The sequence below is a fragment of the Ranitomeya variabilis genome, chromosome 4 (assembly GCF_051348905.1).
Source record: "Ranitomeya variabilis isolate aRanVar5 chromosome 4, aRanVar5.hap1, whole genome shotgun sequence".
NCBI lineage: Eukaryota > Metazoa > Chordata > Amphibia > Anura > Dendrobatidae > Ranitomeya > Ranitomeya variabilis.
Window position 1 is genome coordinate 439,973,356 of NC_135235.1, and position 26,966 is coordinate 440,000,321.

The 26,966-nt window shown below is 44.4% G+C and overlaps 1 protein-coding gene across 1 annotated transcript in view; it reads left to right on the top strand.

Annotated features, from left to right (window-relative positions):
* The window catches only part of CACNA1G (calcium voltage-gated channel subunit alpha1 G), a 462,994-nt gene that overhangs the window by 233,319 nt on the left and 202,709 nt on the right, over positions 1 to 26,966 (top strand). The window contains exons 5-7 of the mRNA XM_077251459.1: positions 464 to 623; positions 10,411 to 10,702; positions 25,831 to 25,923. Of these exons, the coding sequence (XP_077107574.1) occupies positions 464 to 623; positions 10,411 to 10,702; positions 25,831 to 25,923 (545 nt within the window). The remainder of the gene's footprint in view (positions 1 to 463; positions 624 to 10,410; positions 10,703 to 25,830; positions 25,924 to 26,966) is intronic.

The window sequence follows — 26,966 nt, forward strand, 5'->3', positions numbered from 1 at the left end:
TTTTTCATCATTTAATAATTTGAGTAAAACTGGGCTGATCTCTGGTGATGTAGTCATTGTTCCGAAGAAGCAATAATTATAGACTCTGAGCGGTTAGAATTTAGTTTTAGGTTATCACTTCCCAAGACCATGGTCTAGCGTCGACGTCATGGCAGCAGAACCAGAGCATAGTGAATGTCCCTAATTGCATTGTGGGCATCTCTTCTGATTAGTAGGTTCCCAAGATGTCATAACTACATCATGGTAGAACGATTGCCGAGGTCTGGTCCAGCAGCCACAGAATACAGACGTGGCCACTGGGCCAATGTTCTGAAAATCGTTTTGTTCAATGCTAGTGGACAGCCATGGTTCTCTCTCCCCATTCACATCCATGGGAGTTCATGTTAGTCATATATATGAACAGAAGAAGTGCCAGTTTGGCCAGGCTCTCACAAACCATCACCATTTTACTTCCTTTTCGTAGGTATGCGGATTCTCGTTACGTTGCTGCTGGATACCCTTCCAATGTTAGGAAACGTCCTGTTACTTTGCTTCTTTGTATTCTTTATATTTGGCATCGTTGGCGTACAGCTTTGGGCTGGTCTGCTTAGAAACCGCTGCTTCCTCCCTGAAAACTTCAGTCTGTAAGTAGAAAATGTGCTGACGAAAAGTCAAAGAAAAGAGTAAATATTATAAAAAGAAATTATTAGTATTCCAAGTTGAAAAAATATGAAGCAGTTTCTAATATGCTTCTTTTTTTTTTTCATTTTTCATCATTTTTTTTTCAGGACGTTCTGTTCTTGAAACTCACTAGGAACGTCAGTATTAGCATTTCACCTGTCTGGTATATATAATCTCCCTTCTCCTTAATCTTAAAACAGCCTTTGCCATCTGGACATTAGGGTAGTAGGGAGTATGTGTGAAACTTTTCCCTATTATTCTAAATTAACAGAATTCATTAATAACCACAAGGTACAAGTTTATTAAGATCAGCCATAGACCTTAAAAACCATAAGAAATTGACATAAATTTGCTTAGAAATGTCTTGTTCAGTGAGAAAATGATAACAAAAAGACAAAAAAAAAGCTCTTCCAGAAAATCTTCTCGTTAATGCCACCTAATGGTGGTAACCATTCTATAAAGCAGGGGTGGGGAATCTTTTCTACCAAGGACCATTTGAATATTTATACCATCCTTCAGGGGCCGTACCAACTCCACCTACAAAGTGCATCCTGACTCTGGCACTGGTGTCAGGATGTAATCTTTTGATGCATGCCCTTCAGTGTTCAGTAGTGAACACTGCGTGTGGGTGTGCTAACAGAGCAAGAAGAAATTAATGAGCTGGTGACAATTAAAATACACCTCCCTGCCCAAGAATGCGGTCCCTGAGAATCTGCTCGGGGTCCTGATAAAAGGTCATCGAGGGCCGTAAATGGCCCTGGGGCCTGAGGTTCCCCACCCCTGCTATAAATCAATAACTGACTCATTAACAAGCCATGCAACTTGGCCAGGTATATTATTCAAGATGACGCTACTAATGACAGCTTATAGAACATCAATGTAAAACAGAGTTTGACTAGCTTATTGAGGAGCCATTGGCTCAGCTTTTGGGGTTATCCATAAACAGAATCTGACAGCAGGTTTTTGCTATTTAATTTGAGAGCAGCATGATGTAGAGGCTGATTTGTCAGTTACTGGGCAGTGTGTTGCTGTTAAAAAAAATCAGTGTTTTATTAGCAGGAGATTATTACTAGAGGACTGGGTGTCTGGTGCCTTCTAGTCAACTGCTCTGTGTGGCTCCGCCCCTACCACAGCTTCTTGTCTATGCAGAGTGTACAATGAAAGCTTCCAATCAGTGGTGTGGGTGGAGTTATATAGAGCTCAACCTTCAGATTTGTAGCAGAGAAAACTAATTGTATTAACATGACAGCATGCAGCTCAGTGAGTGACACATCGCTGGAATCAGAGTCTCAGCCTCAACATCACGTTTCTCTCAGATTGCATAGCGAAAACCTGGTGACAGATTTCCTTTAATATGTTTAATTTTATGTATTTTTCCTTTTAAGCCTTTATCCGATTGCTTTTTATTTTAATTTGTTACCATTTATTATTTACAATTTGCAAGTTTTCCAATGCAAACTGCATTTTTTTCCTCTGGTCAAATTTGGCATTGTACATCTCTAAGGCTGCAGTCACACTATCAGTATTTGGTCAGTATTTCTCATCAGTATTTGTAAGCCAAAACCAGGAGAGGGTGATAAATGCAGAAGTGGTGCATATGTTTCTATTATACTTTTCCTCTATTTGTTCCACTCCTGGTTTTGGCTTACAAACACTGATGTAAAATACTGACCACATACTAATAGTGTGACTGCAGCCTAAGAGGTACATCCCCTTCTGTAGTAGTGAATGCACACAGCTACAGTGGTGTGAAAAAGTTTTTGCCCCCTTCTTGGTTTCCTATTCTTTTGCATGTTTGTCACACTTAAATATTTCAGATCACAAAGCAAGTTTAAATATTAGACAAAGATAACACAAGTAAACACAAAATGCAGATTTTATATGAAGGTCTTTATTATTATTAAGGGATAAAGTAAATCAAACCTACTGGGCCCTGTGTGCCCAAGAGCACAGCAATGACTTATCCAAGAGGCCACAAAAGACCTCATAACAACATCCAAGGAACTGCAGGTTTCACTTGCCTCAGGCCTCTTTCACACTTCCATTTTTACCATCTGCACAGGATCCGTCAAAATGTTGAAATGATGAATCCTGTGCAGACTGAAAAAAACGGGTGCACTGGGCCCGTTTTTCTGACGGAAACGTTGAGGCTATGTGCACCTGTTGTGTATGCGTCTTCGCAGCGGTTTTCCACTGCGAAAACGCATACACAACACAACCCAGGTTAAAAATAATTAAAAAAAATTAAAAATCGCAATATTCTCACCTTGCGGCATCCCGCGCAGCGTTACCGATGCTTGTGATGATCCCGGCAGCTGGCGTTCCCAGTATTGCCTTGCGTGCAATGACCTCTGATGATGTCGCAGTCGTCATTGGGTCATTTTGCAATGCATTACTGGGAACGCCAGCTGCCGGGATCATCGGGAGCATTGGTAATGCTGTGCGGGATGCCGGAAGGTGAGAATATTGCGATTTTTAATTTTTATTTTTAACATTATATCTTGTTACTATTGATGCTGCATAGACAGCATTAATAGTAAAAAGAGAGAGAGAGCGAGAGAGAATTTCCCTGACTGGAAATTCTTCCACGCATGCTCAGTTTCAAAAGACGGAACCCGTCGCTGGATTCCTTCTCTTGACAGTCAGTGACGGATCCTGCATCCATAGGCTTCCATTATAGCCAACGACGGGCAGCGCAGGATCCATTGCTAAGCGATTTTCCGATGTACAGAAAAAACGTTCCTCTGTGCGTTGTCCCCGCCCGACGGACAGCAATTTTCCGACGGATTCAGTGCACGACGGATGAAACAGATGGCCATCCGTCACAATCCATTGCTAATACAACTCTATGAGAAAAAACAGGATCCAGCAGAAAAATTTGCTGGATCCTGTTTTTTCAAAAATCGTCGGATTTCAACGGGAGCTCAAAGACGGAAGCTTGAAAGAGGCCCCAATGAAGGTCAGTGTTCATGGCTCCACCATAAGAAAGAGACTGGGCAAAAATGGCCTGCATGGCAAAGTTTCAAGACAAAAACGACTGCTGAGCAATAACAACATAAAGGCTCATTTCACTTTTGCCAGAAAACATCTTGATGATCCCCAAGACTGATGAGACAAAAGTTAAACTTTTTGGAAGGTGTATGTCCCATTTCATCTGGCGTAGAAGTAACATTGCATTTCAGAAAATGAACATCATACCAACAGTAAAATATGGTGGTGGTAGTATGATGGTCTGTGGCTGTTTTAATGCTTCAGGACCTGGAAGACTTGCTATGGTAAATGGAACCATGAATTCTGCTGTCTACATAAGAATCCTGAAGAAGAATGTCTGGCCATCTGTTCGTGACATCAGGCTGAAGCGCCCTTGGGTTCTGTAACAGCACAATGATCCAAAACACACCAACAAGTCCACCTCTGAATGACTTAAGAAAAAAAAAAATTAAGACTTTGGCTTGGCCTAGTCAAAGTCCTGACCTTAATCTGATTTAGAAGTTGTGGCATGCCCTTAAAAAGACGGTTCCTGCTCAGAAACCCTCCAATGTGGCTGAATTACAACAATTCTGCAAAGATGAGTGGGCCAAAATCCCTCCTGAGTGTTGCAAAAGACTCATTGCCAGTTATCACAAACGCTTGATTACAATAGTTCCTGCTAAGGGTGGCCTAACCAGTTATTAGGTTTAGGGGGCAATCACTTTTTCACACAGGGCCCTGTAGGTTTGGATTTCTTTTTCCCTTAATAATAAAGACCTTCATTTAAAAACTGTGTTTTGTGTTTACTTGTGTTATATTTGTCTAATATCTAAATTTGTTTGGTGATCTGAAACATTTAAGTGTGATAAATATGCAAAAGAATAGGAAACCAATGCAACCCTCTTCTCCCACTCTTGACACACTGATAGCAACAACCAGAGGCGTTGCTAGGGTTTTGGTTCAGGAGGGGCAAAGCTTATGAGTGGGCCCCTAACCAGGTAATCTTCATTACAACTCGGTGACGCGCCCTAATCGTGGAGGAGAACCTCAGCAGATGACCGCACTATTACTGAAGATAACCTCTATATAAAGACCAACATAGATATTACTGCCATATGGTCAGTGGTAGATACCAGTCCTGCAGAACATATAAGAGATCACAGCACAGTTACAGATAATGACTTACCACTGATGTTCTTTCTGATGGAATCGTTCACTTTCCCCATCTTTTCCATCTGGCCCAGACCGACATGACAACTTCTTCCAGTCACGACTCAACTGCAGAGAATACAACAAAGACACATTTCACATCTCATATTCCAGCCATCACCATCTATTCTCAACCTGCACAAACTCCTCATCCTGCTGATACCCCGAAACTGAGCCGCTGCTGCCCTATGTGACCCTATTACTGCACCTGCTGTGTGGTTCTGTGTGCCCTCTAAATTCTAAAGCACCCCTCTATAATATAGTAATGCCCATATTTTGCCCCCTAGAAATTAATATTGCCCTGTGTGCCCCTTTGACCGTCATAGTAACCTGAGTTCCCCTATAACAATAAGTGTCCACTTTACAATTAATAATGTACCGAGTCTCCCCCCTGTACAACTCCCCTATACACAGTATGATGCTCTCTTATACACAGTATAATGCCTCCTCACTGTATAGTAACACTCACACAGTATACTGACCTCTTAGTAGCCCCCAAACTGTTTTACGGCTCCAACACTGTATGATGGCCACCTCACTGTTATCTCCACACTGTATGATGGCCCTCTAGAAAGCCTCCATATAGTATAATGCACCAGATCATCCTAAATATAGTATAATGCACCCCCATAGGCAGACTCTATAGCACAAGACAGCACCCCATAGGCAGACTCCATAGCACAAGGCAGCACCCTTAGGCAGACTCAATAGCACAAGGCAGCACCCATAGGAAGACCCTGTAGTATAAGATATCACCCCATAGGCAGACCCTGTAGTAAAACACAGCACCCTATAGGCAGACCCTGTAGTATAAGGCAGCACCCCATAGGCAGACTCTATAGCACAAGGCAGCACCCCATAAGCAGACCTTATAGTATAAGGCAGCACCCACAAAGGCAAACTCTGTAGTATAAGGCAGCACCCCATAGGCAGGACCTTTAGTATAAGACAGCACCCCCATAGGCAGACTTTGTAGTATAAGACAGGACCCCCATAGACAGACCCTGTAGTATAAGGCAGCACCCCATAAGCAGACCCTGTAGAATAAGGCAGCACCCCCATATGCAGACCCTGTAGTATAAGGCAGCACTCCATAGACAGACCCTGTAGAATAAGGCAGCAGTCCAAAGGCAGACTCTGTAGTATAAGGCAGCACCCCCATTAGCAGACTCTGTAGTATAAGGCAGAACCCCCTGTAGTATAAGGCAGCACCCCTGTTATGACCCCAATGGCAGAGGGTCTCAGAAATAATTACTAAGTCTGCAAACACAAAAAACTAGCTCATAGGGCAGTGGTAACTGAGCTGACCATATATCTAATCCTAGCACCACAAATAGCAGCAGCCGGGGAACGTGCCTACGTTGGTTCTAGACGTCTCGCGCCAGCCGGAGAACTAACTAACCCTAGAAGGGAAAAGAAAGACCTTTCTTGCCTCCAGAGAAAAGACCCCAAAAGTTGGATACAAGCCCCCAACAAATAATAACGGTGAGGTAAGAGGAAAAGACAAACGTAAGAATGAGCTAGGTATTTAGCAAAGAGAGGCCCACTAGCTAATAGCAGAATATAGTAAGATGACTTATATGGTCAGCAAAAACCCTATCAAAATATCCACGCTGGATATTCAAGAACCCCCGAACCGTCTAACGGCCCGGGGGGAGAACACCAGCCCCCTAGAGCTTCCAGCAAAGTCAGGAATCACATTTAGTACAAGCTGGACAAAAATAAAAGCAAAGCAAATAACCAAAAAACAAAGAAGCAGGACTTTGCTTAATTTTGCACGAACCAGGACTAGCAGACAGGAGCAAACAGAAAGGATCTGATTACAACGATGCCAGGCACTGGACTAAGGATCCAGGAAGTTTATATAGCAACACCCCTGGATTAACGACCCAGGTGGGTGCCAAACTGAGGAAAGACAATCCCAGAGTCATATCACTAGTAACCACCAGAGGGAGCCAAAAAGTCTAATTCACAACACACCCCATAGGCAGACCCTGTAGTATAAGGCAACACCCCCATAGGCAGACCCTGTAGTATAAGGCAGCACTCCCATAGGCAGACTCTGTAGTATAAGGCAGCACCCCCATTGGCAAACTCTGTAGTATAACTCAGCACCCCTGTAGTATAAGGCATCAACCCATAGGCAGACCCTGAAGTATAAGGCAGCACTCCATGGGCAGAACCTGTAGTATAAGGCAGCAGTCCAAAGGTACACCCTGTAGTATAAGGCAGCACCCCCATAGGCAGACCCTCTAGTATAAGACAGCACTCCATAGGCAGACCCTGTAGAATAAGGCAGCACCCCCATAGGCAGACCCTGTAGTATAAGGCAGCACCCCCATAGGCAGACTCTGTAGTATAAGGCAGCGCCCCCATTGGCAGACTCTGAAGTATAAGGCAGCACCCTCTGTAGTATAAGGCAGCACCCCATAGTTCAGACCCTGTAGTATAAGGCAGCACTCCATAGGCAGAACCTGTAGTATAAGACAGCAGTCCAAAGGCATACCCTGTAGTATAAGGCAGCACCCCATAGGCAGACCCTGTAGTATAAGGCAGCACCCCCATAGGCAGACCCTGTAGTATAATGCAGCACCCTCAAAGGCAGACTCTGTAGTATAAGGCAACACCCCATAGGCAGACCTTGCAGAAAAAAGCAGCACCCCCATTGGCAGACTCTAGTATAAGACAGCACCCCCATAGGCAGACCCTGTAGAATAAGGCAGCACCCCATAGGCAGACCCTGTAGTATAAGGCAGCACCCCATAAAAAATAAGTAAATAAATACTCAGTTCTCTTCCTCCCTGTTCCCACGGTGCTCCGAGCTCCCGCTCATCTCCTGACAGCGGGTGCCAGGTAGTGACATCATCATGCCCGCTGTCAGTGTTGGCGTCGGTGACATCAGACGCTGACAGGGGGATGATGGGAGAAGGAGCGGAGCGCAGCGCTCCATTCCTCATCAATGCGGTCAGCTGTATCAGCTAAATGCTGAAACAGCTGACCTTGCGATGATGGGCGAAGGGTCCACTGCTGGCACTGGGTCCCCCGCCTGCAGGGAGATCGATTCGCCCTGCTCTGCCGCAGAATGTAACTGTATCGGCACGCTGCGTGCGCAGATAGTTACAGTAACGTAGCTCCAGGTGGGAACCCTCTGAGCACCGGGCCCAGGGCAACCGCACCCTCTGCCCCCCCCCCAGTAGCTACGCCACTGAGCAACACTGCAGAAGAAGTGCTAGCACAGGCTTCCAGTATTTTTTGTTTCAGATACTGCACATCTCGTATCTTCACAGCATAGACAATTGCCTTCAGATAGCCCCAGCATCTGAAACAACGAATACTGGAAGCCTGTGCTAGCATTTCTTCTGCGGTGTTGCTATCAGTGTTTCAAGAGTGGGAGAAGAGGGTTACATTGACAATCCAACACAATGGGCAGCACTTTGAACACATTTTATAAGTTGTTATAAGCTTGTAAATAGCTCATGAAAGAATAAAGTTAAAACCAAGCACACCATTGTTTTTCTTGTGAAATTCTCAGTAAGTTTGATGTGTCACATGACCCTCTTCCCATTGGAAAAAATAAAGTTGGATCCAAAATGGCTGACTTCAAATTGACTGCCATGGTCACCACCATTTTCCCCCTCCCATATACTAATGTGCCACAAACAGGAAGTTGATATCACCAAACATTCCCATTTTATTTAGGTATATCCATATAAATGGCCCACCCTGTATATATGTTTTAATTATTGAATTCAAGATTTTTCTTGAGCCCCATTACAACAGGTGTATGAAATCCAATCTGGCTGTGTGCACAAATGTGTAAGAATGGCTCTTTCGCAAGAGCTCACTGATACCAACGTGGTCCTGTATATAGGACGCCATCATTGTCACCAGTCAGTTTGGGAAATTTCTTCTCTCATAAATATGCCTCGATCAAGTGTAAGCTGTATAATAGAAAAGAGGAAGAAATTAGGAGCTAAAGCAGTTCAGCCACTAAATGGTATGCCCAAAGTTACAGAGGGGCATAGGGCATAAATGATGCTCTGTTGACTTAAAGGGAATCTGTCACCAAGTTTTTGCTACTCCATTTGAAAGCAGTATAATGTTAGGGCAGAGACCGTGATTGCAGTGATGTGTCACTTACCGAGCTGCTTGCTGTCATATTGATAAAATCACTCTTATATCTATCTCAGATCTAGCAGTTCTCTCAATGCTGAGCTCTGTGTAACCCCGCCCACACCACTGATTGGCAGCTTTCAGTGTATACTGTGTATAGAAAGCGGCCAATCAGTGGTGGGGGCGGAGTTATACCGGTTTCATGAAAATAGAGGACTACATGGCAGCAGGTTTACTAGTCCTCTAGTGATCATTTCATGAAGATAAAACAGTGATTTTATCAAAACTACAGGAAGCAGCCCAGTAAGTGGCACATCACTGGAATCAGGGTCTCTGTCTCTACATTATACTGCTCTCAGATTAGGTGAAAAAAACCTGGTGACAGATTCCCTAACAACTGCTGAGATCCAAACCTCCTGTGACATTAGCTTCAGCACAAAAACTGTCAGGAGCTTCATGTCGTGGGTTTCCAAGTCATATATCGTAAAGCTTAATGCTGAGCATTGGATGGTGTGGCATAAAGCTTCCACTAGTGGACTCTGAAGCAGTGGAAACCTGTCCTATGGAGTGAGGAATCAAGCTTCCTTATTTAGTAAACTGATAGTCCTGAATTAGGCAAGCACCAGGGGAACATTACCTGCCTGACTGCAGGAGGGTATTTTTCAGGGAATCTTGATGATTCAGAACACAAGACATGTAGGACAATTGTACGCTGCCAACTTTTTGGGAACGATTGGGGGAAAGCAAGGTGACCGCTCCGCTGTGCTCCGGGAGAGGTAACGTAACATCATGGTTCTCCAACACCTTTTCCGCTTCTCCTCTCTCTTCCGCTCCTCCGTTTCTCTCCATTTGAGAAGGAATATTGGTCTGACGGCCATTGCCTTTAACAAGACCAAGGAGTTAGATCCCATCCAGAAACTGTTCGAACGACTGGGGGAGGCCTTTTCTGTTCCAACATGACTGTGTCCCAGTGCACAAAGCAAGGTCCTTAAAGGCAACATGACTGACCCGTACCGAGCCCTGACCTCAGCCGGTTGGAAGTGATTGTGAGCCAGGCCCTCTACTCCAACAGCAGTATCTGACCTCACAAATACACTTCTATATGAATGGGTACAAATTTCCACAGACACACTCCAAAAGCTTGTAGAAAGCCTTCCCGGTAGAGTGACAGCTGTAAATCCATTAATGTTGGTGGATCTACAATGGGGATGTCATCAAAGCTCCTGTAACGCATATGTGTGACAATAGTTTGGCTTACATAGTGTATATTTGAGAAAAGTCTTATCATTTCATCTTCTGTCATTTTTTCTCATAACTGAGTGGTCCTTTGGAAGTATTCATGTATTTCTGCACGTAGCATGTAGAGCAGCCATTCTCTTCTCATAGGACAGTCCCGCGACATGACATCTATGCCCTACACCTCTTTACAAACCTCTCTATTTTCTCCCTTTTTTACAGTCCTGTCTCCCTGGAGTTAGAACGGTATTATCAGACTGAGAATGAGGATGAGAATCCTTTTATCTGCTCCCAAGCCAAAGAGAATGGCATGCGGTATTGTCGCAGTGTCCCTATACGCAGAGAAGAAGGGCTGGAGTGTACACTGGACTTTAACTTTTATAATAACACCAGCAATACTTCTTGTGTCAACTGGAATCAGTATTATACAAACTGTTCTGCTGGGGAACATAACCCTTTTAAAGGTGCTATCAATTTTGATAATATTGGTTATGCTTGGATAGCAATTTTTCAGGTACGAATTTCACATTTTTCCCACTCTGTGATACGTTATGTGTAATCAAAATTTAGGCATGAAATGTCTATTTTTTCAAAAAAATAATAGAACAACAAATCATGGCAGACAATTAAAAATTACAGTAACTATGGTGATCATTAAAAATGCTAAGGAGACTTCAGTGAATACAGTTGAGTTTTTAATCTAGAGAATAAAATGAGCTCATTATCTTCATTGCAGGTTGTATACTCAATTCCTTTAGTTTGGGCCATAGTAAGAAGAGAATTAAATTACTGCAGTCCTTTGTCCAGATGAGGGAATGAGGCACATACTGTATATAGAGATACAGATATATAAATTAGCTAAAATATCTTACCTATATATGCAGAACTACTGAACATGAAGGTCTAATGGCACTATGAAGTTTTTATTTTCCACAAGAGGAATGTGTACATTTGATTACCACCCTTAAAGGGTTTGTCCACTATTAGACAACCTCATGTTAAATAGTAAAGAGGCCCCAATAAATAAAAAAGCACATGCTGACTGCCTGGCCGGTTGCCTCTCCAACAATGATGAGCTGTCTCTCCCAGCTGTAACATGACATTGATATGTCCCGGGCCGTGAGCACTAGAGCACTTCAGCTGCAGACTTCACAGTTCCATCAAATCGAACAGTACGGTCTGACGGAAGAGAGACAGGAGACACAGCTCCAATACTGGAACAGCCCTGCTCCCGGAGATAAGTATGCGCTTTGTTATTTTATTGGGGCCACATTAGCATCTAAGAAGGATATGTCCAGTTGTGGACAACCCCTTTAAGTCCAGAAATGTATAACTTATAGAGAAATGCTTAGGATCCTACTGCAAACTACTTTTTTGTTTTTTTTTAAACATTTTACTTTTTGCAGTTTACATAGAAAGTGATATAAATATATATATTTTATTTTTTACTGTCTGCCTTGTTAGAAATGTTAAAGGTAGATGTCTGTAAATAAATCCCATGGTAAACATTAATGTAATATACAGAACATAAAGCTAAGTGGACTAGTACTACGCCTTGTGCTAAGTCTCTGATGCCATCTAGTGCCACACTTATTGTTTATATTATTTCTTCATTTGTGAGAGAAATGATCATATATTGGAAGAATCGTACAATATGACATGATTTGCAAGTCATCAACTATTTATCGACAATGCTTTTTCATGAATGTACACTGTGAGTAGTATGAGAATAACATAGATGCAAAAAGGGAATATTAATAATTATTTATACAAAAAAATAGAGTACCCAGTATGTGAAATTATTGCATTTTATTAGTTTACTTTTTAAAGCTGTGGTTGTCATACTGATTGCGAGGTGCCACCTATAGATTGTAGGTTTATGCAGGCAGATGTGGTCACAGAAATTGGAGCATCTATTCCAAAAATTGATTCTAAAGCTCTTGCCCTTGAATGTCCTTCACCACAACGCTAATAATTGATTGTTAATTGTCATTTATGAAATATATTAGCCCAATCCTTGTTGTTAAAGAAGCACTCCTCCTCCCATCAAAGTTTTTATCCTCTTAATATATTGCAGTCATTATATTATACAGCACTGAGTGCTTACAATTGCTCATTTTGCCTTTCTACCCAGCTAATTCTTCTCTTTCTCTGCTTTAAGTAGAAACAGGAAGTCTCTTTTCCCGGCATTTATCATTCCCTTCCTCCTGACCCAGCTGCTCCCCCCCCACCCACACCCCACCCCGCCAGATACTTTTGCAGTGACTAGTGAGTCATACAGGGAAAGTTGACTTCCTATTTCTACATAGAACTTAGAAATATTCAGCTAGCCAGATTTTAATCATGTGATGTAATACACCTAATGGATAAAAAAAAGAACAATTCTGGTAACTGGGCAGAAGAGTAAAATGGGCAACTGTAAGTAACAGTTCTACTGTATATAATGTAATGATTGCAATATAGTAAGAGGATACATATTTTCATGGGAGGAGTGCTTCTTTAAGTCCAATATATGACGAAAAGCTGCTTTTAGATCAGAGTGGAACCCTTTATTTCTTCTAGCTACCTGTGCAACATTACAAACTGCAAATATAAGGTTTCAGGCCCTGGCTCAGAGACAGTGTAGTGCAGTACTATGAGACACAGTCATGGCCGAAAGCGTTTGCACCAGAAAGTGTTGTTCCAGAAAATGAAGTATTTCTCCCAGAAAATTATTCCAATAACTCATGTTTTGTTATACACATGTTTATTTAAACATTCAAGCTCACCTGTGCCAAGTAAGAGGTGTGGGCAATATGAAAATCACAAAAAAGATGAGAAGTTGATTAAATCTTTACACTGTGTGTCTGTGTGTGGCAGACTAAGCATGGAGAGCAAAAAGAGAAGAATAGAACTGTCTGAGGACTTGAGATCCAAAATATTAAATTGAGGGTGCCAACAATTTTGTCCTGCCAATTTTTGGGGTTTTGTGTGAAATTATGTCCAATTGGCCTTTTTTCTATTTTTTTTGTGTTCTTAAAATAAATACACACAAAGGAAATAAACATTTGTATAATAAAACATGTGTAATTGCAATAATTTTCTGGGAGAAATACTTCATTTTCTGTAACAATTTCAAGGGTGCCTACACTTTTGGCCATGACTGTATGTAATATACTCTAAAGATTTTAGCTGAAGAACAAGACATGTCTCTGGAAACCCATCAACATCTCTGGGTTGGAAATAATATTTTCAATTTATGGCCGGAGTCACACACAACAAAAAATATATACGGTCCATTTTTCATGGCCGAGATACGCAGAAAATTTCCTGAACAGTGATCCGTATTCAATGCAAGGATGCGATTTTTTCTCCAAAAAATATCCGTGTGTCATCCGTATGGCATCTGCATGGCATCTGTATGGCGAGAGACACATATATACATATATGTATATTTCATATAGCGCTAGATAGCACAAAAAAAAGCCAGTAATTCAATTGCCGACTTTTGCTATCTCCTTCCCAAACCCGACATGATATGAGACATGGTTTATATGCAGTAAACCATTTCATATTCCTTATTTTTTTACATATTCCTCACTACTAGGGTTGAGCGACCTTGACTTTTTTAGGGTCGAGTCATGTTTTGCGAAACCCGACCGTTGGAAAAGTCGAGTCGGGCGAAATCGGCCGATTACTGCGCAAAGTCGAGGATCGGCCGGAACACGAAACCCTATGCACTTTAATGGGGATTTTTTTTTTTTTTTCTTCTCTCTCTCTCTCTGTCTCTCTCTCTCTCTCTCTCTCTCTCCCCTCCGTCCCAGCACAGAAAATTTCGTTTTACACATTCCAAATCGCTACTGCGCACAAGCGATCAAATGATGATAGGCGTGCACGCCCTAACCCCTATGTCATCACTCTGCCCACGCTCCTTCATTGGCTGAAAAAATGGCGCTGAACGCGTCATACGAAACGCGACTTTGGCGCCAAGATCGCGTACCGCATGGCCGACCCCACACAGGGATCGGGTCGGGTTTCATGAGAATGAACGACCCGTTTCGCTCAACCCTACTCACTTCTAATGTTAGAAGTGTATGTGTGAAAAATTTGGAAGTTCTAGCTGTTAAAATAAAAGGTTAAATCACGGAAAAAACTGGCGTGGGCTCCCGCACAATTTTCTCCACCAGAGTTGGAAAGCCAGTGACTGAGGGCAGATATTAATAGCCTAGAGAGGGACCATGGTTATTAGCCCCCCCTGGCTAAAAACATCTGCCCCCAGCCACCCCAGAAGAGGCACATCTGTAAGATGCGCCTATTCTGGCACTTAGCCTCTCTCTTCCACTCCCGTGTAGTGGTGGGATATGGGGTAATAAAGGGTTAATGTCACCTTGCTATTATAAGGTGACATTAAGCCAGGCTAATAATGGAGAGGTGTCAATAAGACACCTATCCATTATTAATCCTATGTTCTTAAAGGGTTAAAAAGCACACACACATTAGGAAAAAAGTATTTTAATGAAATAAAGACACATGGTGTTGTAATAGTTTATTAAACGCTCAATACAATTGAGGACCCTTGTCACCTGAAACAAAGTTAAAATAAAAAAACAACAATATCCCATACCTCTCCGGCGTTACAGTCAAGTCCCACGATTTAAATCCATCAGAAGGGGTTAAATAATTTTACAAGCAGAAGCTCTGCTAATGCAGCTGTGCTCCTGCCTGTAAAAAATGGGGAATTAATGGAATGCAGGGGAACGTAGCTACCTAGACTTGCGGTGCTGCGCCCCCTGCTGGCATAAACTCATATGAACTTGAGAGTGAGAAAATATTCTGAAAAATTCCCACGCTCGAGTTCATATGAGTTTATGCCAGCAGGGGGCGCAGCACCGCAAGTCTAGGTAGCTATGTTCCCCTGCTTTCCATTCATTCCCCACTTTCTACAGGCAGGAGCACAGCTGCATTAGCAGAGCTTCTGATTGTAAAATTATTTAACCCCTTCTGATAGATTTACATCGTGGGACTTGACTGTAATGCCGGAGAGGTATGGGATATTGTTGTTTTTTTTATTTTAACTTTGTTTCAGGTGACAAGGGTCTTCAATTGGATTGAGCGTTTAATAAACTATTACAACACCCTGTGTCTTTATTTCATTAAAATACTTTTTTCCTAATGTGTGTGTTTTTTTTAACCGTTTAAGAACATAGGATTAATAATGGATAGGTGTCTTATTGACACTTCTCCATTATTAACCTGGCTTAATGTCACCTTACAATAGCAAGGTGACATTAACCCTTTATTACCCCATATCCCACCACTACAGGGGAGTGGGAAGAGAGTGGCCAAGTGCCAGAATAGGCGCATCTTACAGATATGCCTTTTCTTTGGTGGATGGGGGCAGATGTTTTTAGCCAGGGGGGCCAATAACCGTGGTCCCTCTCTAGGCTATTAATATCTGCCCTCAGTCACTGGCTTTCCCACTCTGGCGGAGAAAATTGCGCAGGAGCCCATGCCAGTTTTTTCCGTGATTTAACCCTTTATTTTAACAGCTATAGCCCCCAAATTTTGCACACATACACTTCTAACATTACTAGTGAGGAATATGTAAAAAATAAGGGATATGAAATGGTGTACTGCATGTAAACCATGTCTCATATCCTGTCGGGTTTGATAAGGAGATAGCAAAAGCCAGCAATTGAATTACCAACCTTTCTGCTATCTTGTGCTGTATGAAATATAAATATTGTCACGATCCCTTAGCCGCAGCCAGCAGTTTGTCACAAAATCCCCAGGGATTCCTGACCACTGCCACCAATATGTCACGGATTAGGGTGACTTTAGACCAACAGACGGCTATCACATGTGCAGGGGGCTTATCTTAGTTATCCCTCCACTGCCACAATGTGATGAAAAAAGAAACACACACAAGGCTAGGGACCTCTTAGTTTACAGCAGGGGCTTATTTTAGGTATCCCACTGCTCTTCAATATACCACAAACTGCAGGGATTTTTGTGTATCCCGCTTACAGTTCCACTTAAATCTTACAGCTCTCTGGCGCCACCCTTTCTGTCAGGTCAGATTAGGTACTGCACCTAGGGTAATTAGTCACCAGAAAGGCTGCCTGCTATGTACTGGCTATTGGGCACACTGCAGCGACGCGATAAACTACTCCCACTCAGGCAGGAACAATAATTATCAATGCCGCAGTCGCTGCAATGTGACCCAAAGGCCTGCACACGGTATGCTGCCACCAGCTTCGATTAAACGGGTCCGAAGCTAACCCAAAACAGTAGCGTAAATTCCCTTCAAGAGACAGGGTACGTTTAGAGCATGGAGAATGAACTGGTATTAATATTATACCCCGTGAAAATTAGGCAGTGCTTTATCAAAAATATTTTATAAAGATGTTACAAATGAGACAATTGCAAATATGTACAAGGTAATTATAACATAAAGAGGATTAAAGGAGAAAAGATAACACTCACATGTTCTTAGTTCATATCAGTTCAGGCAAACACCATGCTGGTGGGCGGAGCTCCCAAAAATCCCAATGCATGAGGTACAGCTCTTCAGATCAGACTCACATGTTCTTCCAGCAGCAGACTGACTGCTGGAGTCTGGCCAAAACAGTTATAGCTCAGCTTGGTGACATCACCAAAAAGGGCTGGCTATCCCAGACCCTCCTACCTTTTCTATCTGACTAAGTGTAAGCTAAATTTTCTAAGACTTGTAATTCCGCTACCGAACATGTCATAGTCCTAACAAAACCAGCATTCATCTCGGATTAACGTGGGCTTTCTAATGAGATCAAATATGTCCTATTTTTTACAGAGCAATCCCTACTTCACCAGATGGAGTTAGAAGCCCATGCTTAGAGTGATGGATAGATCCTCCGATGGACTTTGCGAATATATATTTTCGTGTTCTTAACTTAAATGGTTTGCCTAATATCTTACGAAAACCAAACAAAGAACTTTCATGGATTCTAGAAGTTTCTAGTCCAGTTATAGCTGGACAAGAGCTTACACGGCAGGAAATGCCGGTCGTAAATACCTTGGCTCTCATAAAACCCCCACACTCTCTGAGAAGGAAAGCTAAATCCTGAAGTAATGGGAAGGGGGGGTTTGAGCCCAGTGTCTGCCATGTGTTCTTGGGGACCATGGTCAGAAGTGCAAAAATCCCTCAGCTGGTGCTAACAGGCAGAGAAACTACTACTTATATTATACATTTTCCTCACACCTTGCCCTTCAGGTGTGCGCTACGGAGGCAGGACCTGATGGTTCTCCTCCATGCGCACCTCAGCAGGTTCACCCTGGCGGGACAGTCTATCTGCATTCCCATGCTTCCTGCCCGTTTTGTGTTCAATGGTGAAGTCAAATTGCTGAAGGGCAAGGCTCCAGCGTAGCAACCTGCCGTTGGTTCCACACATGGCGTTTAGCCAGAGCAGAGGGTTGTGGTCAGTCACCACAGTGAAGGGGCGACCGTACAAGTAGGGCTGCAAGCGCTGCAGGGCCCAGACTATGGCCAGGCACTCTTTCTCGATGGTGGAGTAGGCCACTTCCCAAGGCAAAAGCTTCTGGCTCAGGTACAACACGGGGTGCTGTTGGTCCTCCGAGTCAACCTGGCTGAGCACAGCACCGAGGCCAAACTCGCTGGTGTCAGTCTGTACCAAGAACGGTCGACTGCTGTCGACTGCTTTCAACACAGGGGTGTTGCACAGTGCAGTTTTCAACGCCTGGAAGGCCCCCTCACAGCCATCTGTCCAGTTGACGATGTTGGGTAGCTTCTTCCTGGTGAGGTCCGTCAAAGGTTTTGCCAGGCTACTATAGTGCTGCACAAAGCGCCTATAGTACCCTGCAGTGCCCAGGAAGGACATCACCTGTTTCTTGGTCCCAGGAGTGGGCCAGTTCACGATCGCGCCCACTTTCTCAGGCTCTGGCTTTAGGGTGCCTCCGCCTACCCGGAGCCCCAGGTAGTGGACCTCCCTCATGCCCATCTGGCACTTTCCCGGCTTGATAGTCAGTCCTGCTCGGTGAATTCGCCTGAGCACCTCCTCGAGATGCTGCAGGTGTTCCCCCCAGGAGGGACTGAAGATGGCAATGTCATCCAAGTACGCCACTGCGTACTTCTCCAGTCCCTGAAGCAGGAGGTTGACCATTCGCTGTAAAGTGGCAGGGGCATTCTTCATGCCGAAGGGCATGACCGTGGACTCGTACAGTCCAAAGGGTGTGATAAAGGCGGACTTCTCCTGTGCCTCGGGGCTCAGGGGAATCTGCCAGTATCCGCGACTCAGATCCATTATTGTCAGGTACTTTGCGCCAGCTAATTTCTCAAGCAGCTCCTCGATGCGCGGCATTGGGTGCGCGTCAGAGGCTGTAATGGCGTTGAGCCCCCTGTAGTCCACGCAGAACCGGGTGGTCGGGTCCTTTTTTGGCACGAGAACTACAGGTGAGGCCCACGCGCTCTTTGACCGTCGAATCACCCCCAGCTGTAACATCTCATCGATCTCCTGGTGCATAATCTGCTGCACCTGGTCAGAGATTCGATAGGGTGTTCGCCGTAGTGGGGCGTGATTCCCGGTGTCCACCTCGTGGACGGCTAACTCAGCCCTCCCAGGTCGGTTGGAGAACACGACCCAGAAGGGTTCCAGTGTGGTTTGCAACTGCAACCGCTGTGGTTCATCTAGCGAGGCGCTTACCTCCACGTCCTCAATGGACCCACCGGCCTTGGCTTGGGCCAGCATGTCCAGGAGGGCGTCTTCCTCCCCGTCTTCGGGTGCGCTGTTAGACCGGTAGGACGAAAGGTTCACGTTCGTGATGAGCCTTCATCATGTTGACGTGAAAGGCCTTTCGCCTACCCCGAGCGTGGTCAAGCGTGACCACGCAGGTGACCGGGTTGAGCTGTTGGTGGACGACGTACGGGCCCTCCCAGGCTGCCTGAAGCTTATCTGTTGGTACGGGGACCAGCACCCACACCTTTTGACCCACGTGGTAGGTCCGCTCCCGGGCGTTCTGGTCGTACCAGTGCTTCTGATCAGCCTGAGCCTGCGTCATGTTGTCATGCACCAACTGCGTCAAGGTCTGCATCTTGTCACGGAAGCGCATGACATACTCCACTATGGACACTTCAGAAGGGTTCGGCTCCTCTTCCCAGGATTCTCTTACCAACCCAAGGGGTCCCCGGACTCGCCTGCCATACAGGAGCTCGAAGGGAGAGAACCCCGTCGAGGCCTGCGGAACCTCTCGGTAAGCGAACAGCAAGTGTGGGAGGTACCGCTCCCAGTCGCGCCCTTGTGTCTCAACCAGCATGCGAAGCATCTGTTTGAGGGTACCATTGAAGCATTCACACAAGCCATTGGTCTGTGGGTGATACGCACTCGATACCAGGTGCTTCACCTGCATTCTCTTACAGAGAGCCTCCATTAGACGAGACATGAATTGGGTCCCTTGATCAGTGAGCATCTCCCTGGGAAATCCTACACGTGCAAAGATAGCCAACAGGGCATCCGCCACCTTATCTGCCCTAGTTGATGACAGCTACTGCCTCTGGGTACCGGGTAGCGAAGTCTACCACAGTAAGGATATATTGCTTTCCAGAGCTGCTGGGGACGGCCAGCGGGCCCACAATGTCCACCGCGATCCTCTGGAAAGGCTCCTCTATCACTGGCAAAGGGATCAGGGGAGCCTTAAGAGCAGGCCCCGCCTTCCCCACTCTTTGACAGGTGACACAGGAGCGGCAGTAGTTTGACACATCTGTCCCCATCTTAGGCCAATAGAAGTGTTGAGACAGCCGGGCCTTAGTTTTGCCGATCCCCAAGTGTCCAGCTAGCGGGATCTCATGGGCAATCCGCAACAACTCACCCCGGAATTGCTGCAGGACGACCAGCTGTCTTTCCCTCAACCACTCCTTTTGTGATTCTCCGGGTACTGTCTCCCGGTACAACCTTCCTCCTTCCCAGAACACCTTCTCCTTATCAGTCTCGGAAAATGGCATCCCGGCGAGTTGCCTCAAACTCTCTAGGCTCGCATCTGTGTGCAGAGCGGCCTGAAACTCCTGGCTAGGGGAAGCCAGAAGCGACGTCAGGGTCCCTTCCCCATGGGAGCCCTCTGGGACCTGCTCTGGGTCCACCTCTGGTTCAGTCATACTGATGACTGAGGAGGGTCCGGGAGGCAGACAGTTATCTGCGTTCCGGGCACTCTGACTGCGGGTGACAGCAGCTACGTAGGCTGTCTCCCCGGGGATTTCTACAGACCCATCAGCCGACGCTGCTATGGGCTCTACTGTTGTGAACTCTGTTAGTGGGCTCCCTCTTGTGGTCACAACTGGTACTGTGTGAGTGTTGTCTTTGGGCTCCCTCTGGTGGTTTTGTTTATCTTCCTGCAGGTTGGAGACAGGATCAGCTGTCTCGTTATCCACCAGTGAGGTTTGCTATTTTGCTCAGCTGCAACTTCACTTGTTGCCTGCTGTCAATGTGTTCAGACCTATTCTGATTTCATCTGACTACGTTTGGTCTCAGTCTTTCCAAGACAAGCTAAGTTTTGCTTTTCAGTTTTGTTTCTCATCAGTTATCAATATGTGCTCTGTGTATGATGAGTTTAATCCAGCTTGCTAACATGTGATTTTCTGCTTGCTGGTAGCTCTGGGGTTCAGACTTGCCCCCCTCACACCGTTAGTTGGTGTGAGGGCTCGCGCATTCTCTAAGTGGATTTTTAGAGGGTTTTTTACTGACCGCATAGATCCCCTTTCTATTTTCTGCTATCTAGTATTAGCGGGCCTCCTTTGCTGAATCTGATTCATCTCTGTGTTTGTACTTTCCCCTTAACTCACCGTTATTATCTGTGGGGGGCTTTTCTATATCTTTGGGGTCATTTCCTTGAGGCAAGGGAGGTCTTGCTTTCTCTATAGGAGTAGCTAGTTTCTCAGGCTACGTCGAGACGTCCAGGATTTTAGGCACGTTCACCGGCTACCTTTAGTGTGTTGGTTAGGATCAGTTTTGCGGTCAGTCCAGTTACCACCCTCCCAGAGCTGGTCTATTGTTTAGTACTTAGCAGGTCAGGTTTTCGGATCCTCAGCCACTGGGATCATAACACTATGCCTCCCCATCCACCCCCATTACATCAGAAACATTGCTACTTATGGGCCAGTTACCTTACTCGGTGGCACTGGTCAATTGCATGGCATCACGTTCCTCACGGTTCCCATGTATCTCCCCATTTCCGGTAGCACCGACACTTGCCCCTGCTAGGGGTTCCTCAGCCATCTCACTCCGCAGAGCGACGTGGCTGAGCACTCCTGTACCTATGGACACATCAACTTTCACAGAAACATCATTATCAGGTTCAGTTGGCACAGGTACAACATTTTCACCATCAATCTTAGGGAAAAAATAGTTATCAGATGCATCATTACTAGATAAAGCATGGTCAGGTAACACATGCGATCTCCCATCATCATCGTCATCAACATCAGGGTTAACGTTACCATTATTAGCAGATTAGGGAGGGGTGTCAGTGACGTAGTATGCAACCAACCTCCCCAAATCAGTCCCCAACAAAACATCAGTGGGCAAATTATCAGACAGCCCCACTTCCTTCACCCCGCTCCCAGCACCCCAATCAATATAAACCCGGGCCATTGGTAAGGGACAGCTGATGCCCCCAATCCCCGTGACAGTTAGGGTTTTCCCCGGAATGATTTCTTCAGGGGCCGCCAGTTCGGGTCGGATGAGGGTTCGTTCAGCCGCGGTGTCCTTGAGGCCTGTAGCAACATGGCCTCCCACAGTGACGTGCTGTACGTTGTCACACACCCTCCCATCCACGCCACCCACCAAAAGAACTGCTGCATTAGGCCCTGGGGCCTTGGCTGGGGGGTTCTTCTGCTTGCCTGGACAGTTGGGACTGATATGACCAGGCTGCCTGCAGTGGTAACACTGGCGAAGTTCGGTGGTAGGTCTGGTGCTGTTGGCCACGGGGACAGGATCTCTGGAGTGTTGGCTGGCAGGGGTACTGGCATTGGATGCAGGCTTACCCCCTCTCCAGCTAGTGGTGACTGGCTTCCGCACTTCCGATCTACAGTTGGCCTCATAGGCATCGGCAATCTGCGCTGCTTTCGTCACGTCTTTGGGTTCTCTGTCCATCACAAACTGTTGCACCTCAGCTGGGCAAAGATGGAAGAACTGGTCTTTGATCATCAGGTCTCGCAGCTGTGCAAAGGTGGTCACTGACAGTCCTTGGGTCCACTGGTCAAAGTGGGTCCCCAGTCCATGCACCACATCACTGTAACTGTCGTGTGGGCCACGTTGGAGGGTCCGGAACTTTTTACGGTACACCTCGGGTGTAAGCTGGTACTTGGCTATCAGAGCCTGCTTGATGGCCTCATAATCACCATCTTGTTCTTGAGGGAGGGCAGCAAACGCCTCTAGAGCTTTTCCTCTCAGCCCTCGTGTCAGGTATCGTGCCCATTCTTGTGTAGGCAGCTGGTACTGTCTGCAGGCTTTCTCAAAGGCCTGCAGAAAAGTGTCCAAGTCCCCGTCCTTTTCCATAACAAGGAAGTGATCGGGCCGGGGCTTCGGTATCTGAGCGCTGCTGGGCTCGTGGCTGGACTGGGACGACCCCTGCATTTGCAGTCGGGCCATCTGCAGCTGGTACTCCTGCTGTGCTTGGGCCTCTCGCTCAGCTCGCTGCGCCCCCCTTTCTGTCAGGTCAGATTAGGTACTGCAGTAGTACTGCACTAGGGTAATTAGTCGCCAGAAAGGCTGCCTGCTATGTACTGGCTTTTGGGCACGCTGCAGCGACGCGATAAACTACTCCCACTCAGGCAGGAACAATAATTATCAATGCCGCAGTCGCTGCAATGTCACCCAAAGGCCTGCACATGGTATGCTGCCACCAGCTTCGATTAAACAGGTCCAAAGCTAACCGAAAACAGTAGCGTAAATTCCCTTCAAGAGACAGGGTATGTTTAGAGCATGGGGAACGAACTGGTATTAATATTATACCCCGTGAAAATTAGGCAGTGCTTTATCAAAAATATTTTATAAAGATGTTACAAATGAGACAATTGCAAATATGTACAAGGTAATTATAACATAAAGAGGATTAAAGGAGAAAAGATAACACTCACATGTTCTTAGTTCATATCAGTTCAGGCAAACACCATGCTGGTGGGCGGAGCTCCCAAAAATCCCAATGCATGAGGTACAGCTCTTCAGATCAGACTCACATGTTCTTCCAGCAGCAGACTGACCGCTGGAGTCTGGCCAAAACAGTTATAGCTCAGCTTGGTGACATCATCAAAAAGGGCTGGCTATCCCTGACCCTCCTACCTTTTCCATCTGACTAAGTGTAAGCTAAATTTTCTAAGACTTGTAATTCCGCTACCGAACATGTCATAGTCCTAACAAAACCAGCATTCATCTCGGATTAACGTGGGCTTTCTAATGAGATCAAATATGTCCTATTATTTACAGAGCAATCCCTACTTCTTCACCAGATGGAGTTAGAAGCCCGTGCTTAGAGTGATGGATAGATCCTCCGATGGACTTTGCGAATATATATTTTCGTGTTCTTAACTTAAATGGTTTGCCTAATATCTTACGAAAACCAAACAAAGAACTTTCATGGATTCTAGAAGTTTCTAGTCCAGTTATAGCTGGACAAGAGCTTACACGGCAGGAAATGCCGGTCGTAAATACCTTGGCTCTCATAAAACCCCCACACTCTCTGAGTAGGAAAGCTAAATCCTGAAGTAATGGGAAGGGGGGGTTTTGAGCCCAGTGTCTGCCATGTGTTCTTGGGGACCATGGTCAGAAGTGCAAAAATCCCTCAGCTGGTGCTAACAGGCAGAGAAACTACTACTTATATTATACATTTTCCTCACAAATATATATGTCTCACTGACATACATATATATATATATATATATATATATATATATATATACACCTATACTATGCGTAGACATTAATTTTATCTGATTTATTCTAACCTGTCAGTGTGCTTTTACTGTACACCGCACTGAATTGCCAGCTTTTCTATAGGACACCGATGCTTATTTCTCGCAAGTCACACTGATGGTCTTTTTTCTCGCACCCATAGACTTGCATTGTCGATTCTCGGCCGAGATACGCTGACAATCGCAGCATGCTGCGATTTCACTCGGATCCTGAATACGGCTGAGAAAACAACAGATAGGAGCTGCCCCATAGCTTAACATTGGTCCGAGTGCTATGCGATTTTTTATCACATTGCACTCAGCCGTATTACGGTCTCGTGTGACTCCGGCCTAATAATGATGTTTAGCATCAATTTATTGTGGTTTTAAAAAGACTTTGAAGCTTCTTACTATTTCTTTTTCCTATATTGCATATTCAGTTACTAAAGCTGTAGACCCACTGATAAAGGGATGTCTGTTCCATTCTTACAATAACAAAATGGGTCAATACTCATATTGCATAGTAGCATTTCCATACTTGTTACCGAACTAATAGCACATTGGGATCAAAAGATCATGGGAATCCATTAAAAAAAATTAGGACAGTGCTATTGATCAGATGGGCCATAAGGATCAGTGTTACATAAGAGACAACCTTTCACCAGGACAAAAAAAAAACATTTTTACTCTCATTTTACTCCCACTGTTTTCCCCTGAGTCATCCACTTTTTTTTTTTTTTTTAATCTGTCAGTTCCAGAGATATGGGCATTGTTATTTGTGCTATGGGGGCATGTCTTTAGACTGCTCTGTATAATTATCATGTGAGCAATGCCTGTCATGGCCCACGACATGGGAATCATACAGTATGTTTTGTCATTGTATTGCTACTGTTTCATTGCTATGCAATAAGCTTTACCCCTTTTAGAAGTGTGTCCTGTCTCTCTCCTTGTGTGTCTCCCCAGCTCCGATGTCAGTAACCCCTCCCTTCTTCCTCCTGTGCCAGTGTTGTCAGCCATATTGGTGTGAGCGTCATCTCTATACACAGCTCTGCCTCAGAATAGTCTTTTTTACCTACTGTAATTCTGCATAACTACAAGAATTCAGCATGAAAATAAACCTTCTTCTGGAACCTTCATATGTGCCTCAGCAGTCGAGTCAAGCTATCTGATGAACTCTCTTTGTGTGAGTACTGGTAGATAGAGACAGCCAAGAATCAGTGTCCCAAAAACCCCACACTCAAAGCTTAGTGATGGAGTCAGAATAACACCCCCTTGGTATAGACCACAAAGGGTAGCATTAAGTAAAAAGGCCCATCTCTCTAGAACTGTATGGTGGATAAATAAAAAAAAGAATACTGAAGGAAGCAGCAGGAATATAATAAGAGGAAAAACTGTCCTCTTTTGACTCTGAGAGTTTCTGTTTAAGCATTTAGTCTTCATTGCAGTCCTTTATAGGATACCTGTTTTATAGGGTACCCATGGTTTCATCAACGCCTTCAGAAAATGTCAGTTTTGATCAGAGAGGGTACAGGTACTGAGAAACCCCCATTTGCTAAAACTAAAGAACAGAACTGCTCAGCTGAGAATTTTTTGCCCTTTTATTTCTCGATGGCACTGCTTATCTTTCCCTGAAAAGCAGAACAAGCAAAGTAGAGAGTCATATAAAGTCCATATTCTCGTAATTCTGGTATCAAAGTATCTATCTTTATTTTTTTTTCTTTTTATTTCAGGTGATAACTCTAGAAGGTTGGGTGGACATCATGTATTTTGTCATGGATGCTCACTCATTTTACAACTTTATCTACTTTATTCTTCTAATTATAGTAAGTTGTTTGATTTTTATAAATTATTTGACAGTTGCTTTAACTAAATATATCATAATTACTGTGTCCATTTCAGGACATGATCATATATCAAAGTCAAACATCAGAAATACTCTGTCTGATACCTGATTCTGATACTTGAGTCTGATAAATGATTCTGATACTTGAGTCTGATAAATGATTCTGATACATGACTTTGATACCTGATTCTGATACCTGACTCTGATACCTGAGTCTGATAACTGACTTTGATACCTGACTCTGATACCTGACTCTGATAACTGAGTCTGATACCTGATTCTGATACTTGAGCCTGATAAATGATTCTGATACATGACTTTGATACCTCAGTCTGATATCTTACTCTGATAACTGAGTCTGATACCTGATTCTGATACCTGACTCTGATACCTGAGTCTGATAACTGACTTTGATACCTGACTCTGATAACTGAGTCTGATACCTGATTCTGATACCTGATTCCGATACCTGATTCCAATACCTGACTCTGATACCTGACTCTGATACCTGATTCTGATACCTGACTCTGATACCTGAGTCAGGTATCAGACGCAAGTATCAGAATCAGGTACCAGACAGAGTATTTCTGATGTCTGACTTTGATATATGATCATGTCCTAAAATTAATACTGTACATAATAGATTAGGAAATGTGTTTAGTCAGTGTAATATATAATTTCATGCATGTTGGTGTCTTATGTACCATGGTGTACACAATTATATTTTGGTTTTACAAACTTTTGTTCACACCAGGTTTATGGTGCAAATTCAATGTACAGAAATCTCCCTACATGTACATTATATGAATAACGGTGATGTACATGTATCAGTGTGCCATACAGTTGTGTGCATCTTATAGACTCCACTAAAAACTATAGTAAGCTATATTTTTTAGCAAAAAAAAAGTATACTGACCGCTAACAAATGGTGTGGTATGCCTCCACTTCCATGTGTCAATGGATTCTCTTTATCTGTATTTAAAAGTTCTAGATTTTGAAGATCTAGTCAAAGTTCCACATTTT